The sequence below is a fragment of the Gopherus flavomarginatus genome, chromosome 17, assembly GCF_025201925.1.
Source record: "Gopherus flavomarginatus isolate rGopFla2 chromosome 17, rGopFla2.mat.asm, whole genome shotgun sequence".
In the NCBI taxonomy this organism is placed as follows: Eukaryota; Metazoa; Chordata; order Testudines; family Testudinidae; genus Gopherus; species Gopherus flavomarginatus.
The window spans coordinates 9,972,444-9,981,648 of record NC_066633.1 but is presented as its reverse complement, the minus strand read 5'-3'; the positions used below and the strand labels follow the sequence as shown (position 1 = coordinate 9,981,648).

General features: G+C 48.6%; 1 protein-coding gene and 1 long non-coding RNA gene across 2 annotated transcripts in view; both read left to right on the top strand.

Annotated features, from left to right (window-relative positions):
* Positions 1-98: 98 nt before the first annotated feature.
* On the top strand, positions 99-2,419 carry LOC127036104 (uncharacterized). The gene is made up of 2 exons (XR_007770015.1): positions 99-1,821; positions 2,030-2,419. It is a non-coding gene; the product is annotated as an uncharacterized LOC127036104 (long non-coding RNA).
* A 3,779-nt stretch (positions 2,420-6,198) lies between these two features.
* Positions 6,199-9,205, top strand: part of CFAP77 (cilia and flagella associated protein 77) — a 104,440-nt gene continuing 101,433 nt past the window's right edge. Inside the window, exon 1 of the mRNA XM_050926651.1 lies at positions 6,199-6,573. Within this exon, the coding sequence (XP_050782608.1) occupies positions 6,403-6,573 (171 nt within the window). The 5' untranslated portion in view covers positions 6,199-6,402. The remainder of the gene's footprint in view (positions 6,574-9,205) is intronic.

The following is a 9,205-nucleotide window of genomic DNA, read 5'->3' as shown; positions in this document are numbered from 1 at the left end:
GGAAGTGCCTTAGCCGAGTTCCGCTGCCCCATGGACCGGAAGCGTCCCCTGCCGGACCTGGGGAGGAACGGACCCGCGTTGTTCTGTCCGTAGCTCGCGGCTACGCTGTTTCCGCTCGGGAGGAGGGAACGCGGGGCCCCGCCGCGCCTGCTCCTCAGCGAGCTGGGTCCGGCCTGGGCCCTTCCCCCGACCCCCGCAGCCTCGGGGCGGTGAGCCCGGCCAATCCCCTCCTGTCGCGGGTCAGGCCAAGCCCACCTTGTCCCGCGCGGGGCGCTGCTGAGCCCATCGGCTTCCTTCAAGGGGAAACCTGCACAGCCCGACACGTCCCACTGCGTCCTCAGTGCATGTGCCGGCCCCGATTGTACATCACTGTACCAGAGCCTAAACCAGCCTGGGACCCTGCCTACAGCTTCCTGGAAACCTGCCTGGGAAGCTGCTTTGGTTGGCAGGAAGGTCAAAAGTAAAAAGGTGGCTAAGGTGACCAGACAGCAAATGTGAAAAATCAGGATGGGGGGGTAATAGGAGCCTATATAAGAAAAAGACCCCAAAATCGGGACTGTCCCTATAAAATCAGGACATCTTCTCACCCTAAATGTGGCCAAAAACTGTGCTTTAAATATTCCAATTCTAGGTTTGTGTGAGCAACCCGGATGAGAAAATGTTTTAAAGCAACCATGTAATTAGCTAGTGGGAAGGCCTGATCGTGCACATCACTTTACCCAGACACAGTGTACCTGCCTGCAGTAAATTATAGGATCAGTAGAGCCCTGAAAATCTGTGAATGTTCATGCATGGGAAGAGATACAAACTTTGTATTTGCACAGGGCTCTAAGGCTCAGGGATCTTGTATGTGCATTTTTCCCTGCACAGCTATTCATGCAGTATAGAAGTTTCAAAGACTGATTTTTTAATAAAGAACTTGCGCACTTGAGGTGCATGGTGCTCATTTGCTTTAAAAAGCTAAACGCTGAAATATCCATTTGCCTGTCATAGCTGGTCAAAAGCTCGTCCAGCATGATCATCATCAGGAACCTGAAGTGGAACATTGCAGAGGGAGAGAGACCTCCATGGTTTGAGCATTGGCCTGCTAAACCCAGGGTTGTGAGCTGGATCCACTTAGGGATCTGGGGCAAAATCAGTATTTGGTTCTGCTAGTGAAGGCAGGGGGCTGGACTTGATGACCTTTCAAGGTCCCTTCCAGTTCTATGAGATAGGTATATCTCCATATATATTATCCAGTTAGGATGTTTTGATGTAAAAATGCAGCTAACCTTGCCAAATGCGCATTTGGCTTTTCTGCTTTGTCCTGCCAATCACAGCTACTAGTAAAAGTGTATGTCCTGCTTCTTTTCATGGTGGTTGTTGGGTCAGGTGAGTAAAAGATTTGCTTAGCAACATTTTAAGGATGCATTTCCTTCAGAAATTAAAAAAAATCTTTCAGTGAGGATTAAAGCAGATTCTAGTGGGGGTATAACTTTCGGCTGTGATCCTGGAAAGACACACTTAACTTTATACACTATGAGCAGTGGCTGTGCACAAGTCTTTTTAAGATTGGAATCTGAGGTTTTTTGAGTAATCCACTGTGAGAATCATAGTTGAATGTCTGCACAAGGTTTAATGGAGCTTCCATAGTATTCGCAAGAACGATATGTTGGAAGTATTACAAGGAAACTAGAATTTTCACTCTGCTTCTCCACTCAGTGATTAAGAAGCCGTAAAATCCATGCATTCTTTACAGTCCAGGACACAACTTTATGGATTGGTATTTAATAAACTTTCTCAATCTGTTTTTTTTTTACAGAGTTAAAAATGAGAACACAGGTAAAGTAATAACCTAAATTATAGAGCAACATCCATTATATAATAACAAAAGCCCTTAAAATAAGTCAGCCTTATCTGTATTAATCAAATGCTGAGAAATTGTGCACAGTTTACTAATGCTACCCCAGAAAGTACTGTAATTAATTGTCTTCTGCACCTACCCCAATCACTGTTGACTTTAAAATGAAAAACCCTTTTGTTTTCACAGAAGCCTGAAGCCACAAAGGGAAAGCAGCTGGTGTATAGAAACAAAATAGCACCATAGTCCAGTATCTCCCTGTAAGCTTATTTGCAGCAATTCTTGTGTGTTCAATATTGGTCTTAAGACATTTATTTGGATTTCTACAATAATAAAATTGATCAGTGTTATTTTCCTCAGTTATCGCTACACCTGTGATATAAGTAATGAATTTATCAGATCACATGATACCTGTTACTGAGTGTAGTGTACTGAAGTGCAATCTTCTCATGTGGACAACTGCAATAGTTTTAAAGCCCTGATTAAGTGTTTTGCTGCATTGCGGTCAAGAAGCCTGACTAATTTTATAATACTCTTTAAATTTTGCTTGTTTCTTCTATTAAAATGACTTAATTTCTATTTACATCTCCGTAGTGAAGTCATTGTACTTTAAGTTGCCAGTATTTCCACTATTAAACTTTTTTTTTAATGGTTTATAATCTACCCATGAAAGATCACTCCTGGCTACAATGTAAGTATATTGTGGCTTGCCAATTAGAGTACACTAGAACACACTCTTGGAAAGTACAGTGACTTTGAGCTTTGTACATTTATACATAATATTCAGAACTGAGGGGAAAGGGGAAGTGGATAGGAAACTTTTCTTTTGACAGATTCTAGTATAAAAGTAATTACCTTCAGCTATCTTCTTCAATAATTATGTTAAACCACATGTACTCAGTTTTTAAACTGTCAATCATTTCAAAATGCATCTATCCATCTGTTAGGTTTGTATAATATTTTATCACTCTGATGTGCAAGTACCTTCATGCATGAATGCTACTCCAAGGCCAGGAAGAAATTTCACTAGTTCTTTAGCTTCAGTGGAGAATTTTATATTTTTCTGACCCCATGTGCCTCATGTCACTTAAACAATTCATTGTACAATAGTATACAGTATTGTTGGATGGTCATGTTACTCACATATGAGAAGTAAGAGTTAAGGCTAGGCATGATTCTCTTGACCATTAAGATGAAGGACCTATTGCTAAGTTAAGGACTATCGTTAAGTGAACCAAACCCCATCAAGCTTGAAGAATAATAAGCTGTGCAACCTTTATTAAGAGTGGAAATTTTAATTGCTGAATGCTTAGCATAGTATTCTGTTTATTAGAACAAGTGTTCTAAACTGCCAGAGTGTGTCTTAACTCAAAAAGAAACACAAATGCTTGCTAAATATTGAACAGGATTCCTGAGAAGAACAAAGTATTCTGCCACCCTCTTCCCCCCTTTCTCCCCCCAGTCAGGGACAAGAGCAAGATGGCTAAAATAGATGAGTTGAGAAAAACAGGAAACAGATGAATGGAAGAGATTACATGTATTTCTATGTGTCATCTGTGCATGATTGATATGAAGGAACTAATTAGGATGTTTTGATATAAAAACGCAGCATGCATATAGCATGAGAGATCAAATACGGACAAGGCAAATGAACCATTAGATATGGGTATCACATGCGAATGTACAGTTTATATAAGGGTATAAAAGGATGTGAACTGTTGAAAACAATCGGAGCAATGCAGGACACACAAGACTGACCCAGTAATGACCTGGTGATGAAGAAACTGCCAACCTGGATTGGTAACTGATCATTATCCTTTTCTGTTTTACTTATGCGCCTATATTTTGTGTTTTAAGGTGGTAGTATATTGTCCTAAAATTCTCTTAATAAAGCTTTGAAATTGATTAAGCTTGCTAAATTGGTGTGGACCATGTTTTTCCACCCAAGAATATTTAACCAGATATTAAAAATAGATTATACTATGAGTCCAGCTCAAGGAAAGTGGTAATGTAAGCAGTTCCTCAATATAATCATCCATATGTGCTTCTTTTACTAGCTACAACTTCAACTCAGGCATCAGATGGCTGTCCTCTTGTCCCTCCCTCTCTGACAGTCTGGCTGCAAGCTAACAGCAGACACAATTCCAGCAAACCCTGATGAGTCTACTTTGACAGCTTCCCATTTGTCAGGCAGTCTAGGAGTTCAAAATTGAGTTCAGAGGAGGGACAAGATGAAGCCGTCTGGGTGAAACTGAAGAAAAAGAATTCAAGCTTTCCTTGGCATTTTTAGCAAAGGGAACATAAAATCACTCTTGATAAAGGAAGATCAACTCTAGCAATTATAATAAAGTATGTGTCTCCCTCTCTACTATGTGATTTAAAACATTAAGTATGTGTTCCTGTCTTGTAACTCTCCCTCACTCAGTCCCCAGTAATATATTGACAGAAGATAATTTCAGATTAAAAGTAAAATATAAATTCTTAATCTGAAAAAAGATATTTTGAGCTCCTGTATTTCAAACTTCTTTATGTTGTTCTAGCCTTGTTGGTCCCAGGATATTAGAGAGCTAAGGTAATACCTTTTACTGGACCAACTTCTGTTGGTGAGACAGACAAGCTGCTTTCCAGCAAGCTTGTCTCTGTCACCAACAGAAGTTGGTCCAATAAAAGATATTACCTCACACACCTGATCTCTTTGTTTGTATTGTCAGGTTGGGATATAATTGGTTTCCCCTGTCATTTGTTGAGGCATTCACGTGGAAAAGAAAACACTGTAAAAAGAGGATTATAAAAATACCAGAGTTGGCTGGGGGTGGGGAGGAATCAGCTATATTACAGGAGCCAGGTACTACATGAAACATTTCCCCCCATAATTGGCTAGGTTTCTGGGGGTAAGTGTCCCTTGTAACGCTGAGCTAAGGCAGCCCTTTAATCTCTGCATGGTTTCGGGGGAAGCAAATTGTCAGTTTTCAGAATGGAGAGGTAAATAGTGGTGTCCCCCAGGGGTCTGTTCTGGGACCAGTCCTATTCAACATATTCATAAATTATCTGGAAAAAGGGGTAAACAGTGAGGGGGCAAAATTTGCAGATGATACAAAATGACTAAAGATAAGACCCAGGCAGACTGTGAAGAGCTATAGAAGGATCTCTCAAAACTGGGTAACTGGGCAACAAAATGGCAGATTAAATTTAATGTTGATAAATGCAAAGTAATGCACGTTGGAAAGCACAATCCCAAGTATACATGTAAAGTGATGGGGTCTAAATTAGCTGTTGCCACTCAAGAAAGAGATCTTGAAGTCATTGTGAATAGTTCTCTGAAAACATCTGTGCAGCCGCAGTCAAAAAAAATGAACAGAATGCTGGGAATAATTAAGAAAGGGATAGATAATAAGATGGAAAATATCATGTTGCCTCTATATGAATCCATGGTACGCCCACATCCCGAATACTGTGTGCATATGTGGTCACCCCATCTCCAAAAAGATATATTGGAATTGGAAAAGGTTCAGAAAAGGCAACACAAATCCTTAGGGATATGGAACATATCTCCATATGAGGAGATTAATAAGACTGGGACTTTTCAGCTTGGAAAAGAGATAGCTAAGGGGAGATATGGTTGCGGTCTATAAAGTCATGACTGGTGTAGAGAAAATAGATAAGGAAGTGTTGTTTACTACTCCTTACAACACAAGAACTAGGGGTCACCAAATGAAATTAATAGGCAGCAGGTTTAAAACAAACAAAAGGAAGGTCTTCTTCACACAATGCACAGTCAACCTGTGGAACTCTTTGCCAGAGGATGTTGTGAAGGCCAAGACTATAACAGGGTTAAAAAAATAACTAAGGTTCACGGAGGATAGGTCCATCAATGGCTATTAGCCAGGATGGGCAGGGATGGTGTCCCTAGCCTCTGTTTGCCAGAAGCTGGGAATGGGCAACGGGATGGCTCACTTGATGATAACCTGTTCTGTTCATTCCCTCTGGGGCGCCTGGCATTGGCCACTGTTGGAAGACAGGATACCGGGCTAGCTGGACCTTTGGTCTGACCCAGTAGCGCTGTTCTTATGTACTTTGGTGACCCAGGTTTCTTCCTCCATCTGCTGCTGCTTTGGAACAGCAAAAGGCTTGTGACAGGGCCAGTCCCCAGCAGGGCAGGAGCTGGGGTCAAAGCCTGCTCGGGAGGGAGGAGGAGGGTTAGTGCCTGGGATCCTCCCCACCCCTTAGTAATTTCCCCCGCCCCCAAGCCCTTCCTATATCCATTAGACCCTGTTAGCGTCCTTCGTTGTCCTGGCAACGGGCCGCTCCATGATTGCGGGGGGGGTGTCTCCCCTCACAGGGGTCCCTGTTGCCCCCCCCCGAGCTGTAGCCCCGGTGGGGAGGGTCTCAGGGCCGGGGTCTTCGCCTCTCTTCTCTCCCTGCGCCCGCAGGGTGCCCCTGCCCCAGGTGGGGGGTGTCTCCGCTTTCCCTCTCCCGAACCTGCCCCCCTCCCGCCTGGTGCGGTCTAGGGGCCCGGGACCCAGCGGCAGCGCGTTCCCGAGCGCCGGAGCAGGACCCCGGCCATGGCGGGGGCCACCAGCGGCCCCAAGGAGCTCCCCCGGCGCCGCAGCGCCAGCCAGATCTGCCCCCCGCCGCGGCGGCCCAGGACCCTGGCCGAAGTGCAGCCGGGCAGCGAGAACGAGCGGCTGGGGGTGGCCCGAGACAGCCTGGTGCAGAACCCGCTCATAGCCAAGGTGAGGGGCACCCCCGGCACAGATCTTCCATAGACACCCTCCGCCTGGGTAACCTCTACCCCAAACACCCACCTTCCACCGGACAGCCTGGTGCAGAACCCGCTCATAGCCAAGGTGAGGGGCACCCCCGGCACAGATCCCCCCATAGACACCCCCCGCCTGGGTAACTCCAAACACCCACCTTCCCCTGGACAGCCTGGTGCAGAACCCGCTCATAGCCAAGGTGAGGGGCACCCCCGGCACAGATCCCCCCATAGACACCCCCCGCCTGGGTAACCTCTACCCCAAACACCCTCCTTCCCCCAGACAGCCTGGTGCAGAGCCCGCTCATAGCCAAGGTGAGGGGCACCCCCGGAACAGATCCCCATAGACACCCCCCGACTGGGTAACTCCATACACCCACCTTCCCCCGGACAGCCTGGTGCAGAACCCGCTCATAGCCAAGGTGAGGGGCACCCCCGGCACAGATCCCCCCATAGACACCCCCCACCTGGGTAACCTCTACCCCAAACACCCTCCTTCCCCCAGACAGCCTGGTGCAGAGCCCGCTCATAGCCAAGGTGAGGGGCACCCCCGGAACAGATCCCCATAGACACCCCCACCTGGGTAACTCCATACACCCACCTTCCCCCGGACAGCCTGGTGCAGAACCCGCTCATAGCCAAGGTGAGCGGCACCCCCGGCACAGATCCCCATAGACACCCCCCGCCTGGGTAACCCCAGCCTCAAACACCCACCTTCCCCCAGACAGCCTGGTGCAGAACCCACTCATAGCCAAGGTGAGGGGCACCCCTGGCACAGATCCCCCCATAGACACCCCCCGACTGGGTAACATCTACCCCAAACACCCACCTTCCCCCAGACAGCCTGGTGCAGAACCCGCTCATAGCCAAGGTGAGGGGCACCCCCGGAACAGATCCCCATAGACACCCCCCGACTGGGTAACTCCAAACACCCACCTTCCCCCGGACAGCCTGGTGCAGAACCCGCTCATAGCCAAGGTGAGGGGCACCCCCGGCACAGATCCTCATAGACACCCCCCGCCTGGGTAACCCCAGCCTCAAACACCCACCTTCCCCCAGACAGCCTTGGGCAGAACCCGCTCATAGCCAAGATGAGGGGCACCCCCGGCACAGATCTCCATAGACACCCCCCGACTGGGTTACTCCAAACACCCACCTTCCCCTGGACAGCCTGGTGCAGAACCCGCTGATAGCCAAGGTGAGGGGTGCCCCCGGCACAGATCCCCATAGACACCCCCTGCCTGGGTAACCCCAGCCTCAAACACCCACCTTCGCCCGGACAGCCTGGTGCAGAACCCGCTCATAGCCAAGGTGAGGGCACCCCCGGCACAGATCCCCCATAGACACCCCCCGACTGGGTAACTCCAAACACCCACCTTCCCCCGGACAGCCTGGTGCAGAACCCGCTCATAGCCAAGGTGAGAGGCACCCCCGGCACAGATCCCCATAGACACCCCCCGACTGGGTAACTCCAAACACCCACCTTCGCCCGGACAGCCTGGTGCAGAACCCGCTCATAGCCAAGGTGAGGGGCACCCCCGGCACAGATCCCCCCATAGACACCCCCCGCCTGGGTAACCTCTACCCCAAACACCCACCTTCCCCCAGACAGCCTGGTGCAGAACCCGCTCATAGCCAAGGTGAGGGGCACCCCCGGCACAGATCTCCATAGACACCCCCCGACTGGGTTACTCCAAACACCCACCTTCCCCTGGACAGCCTGGTGCAGAACCCGCTGATAGCCAAGGTGAGGGGCGCCCCCGGCACAGATCCCCATAGACACCCCCTGCCTGGGTAACCCCAGCCTCAAACACCCACCTTCGCCCGGACAGCCTGGTGCAGAACCCGCTCATAGCCAAGGTGAGGGCACCCCCGGCACAGATCCCCCATAGACACCCCTCGCCTGGGTAACCTCTACCCCCAACACCCTGAGGGGAACCCCTGTCCCAAATACCCACCTTCCCCCAGACTGCATATTGAAGACCCCACTCGGAGCCAAGGAGAGGAGCAACCCTCATTAGAAGCCCCCAGATACAACCCTCCCCCATCATAGAGCCCTCCAGGACCCTCCTCACTCCATCCTCCACCCTAAGTGAGCAATCCCTTCCCCGGTAGATTTCACAGTTCTGGGGAGAGTATGGTGCAGAATCAACTTGTTTTCAATGTACTTGGGTGCCCACCTCCTTGGAAGACCCTCCATCCATGTCCCCCAAGGATAAGAAAGAGCCCCATGGAAAAGAAAGTGCCACACACATCTCCCAGGGGAACAGAGAGCTAGTTCCTGAATTTTCATTACTGGAGGGGAGGCTCCCTGGTTCCCCAGTTCTACTAAGGAGTCCCCCCACTCAGCAGAAAATTGTCCAGATTACACCACAACCAAAGTACCCTTCCTGTCCTCCCGGCACCAAGAAAGGGTAAATAGCAATCCCAAATTATGTAGCAGCAGGGTGAGTTTACTATATGGCTGTGATAAAGACCAGTGACCTTGATCTCCCTGACATTGTAAAGTTGTTGAGCAGTGACAGCATGTTTGTAAGTACTGAATAGAAGAGCAGTGCTTGCTGGTGCAGTTTTAAACACTAGAGAGCAGCATTTAATACATTTATATC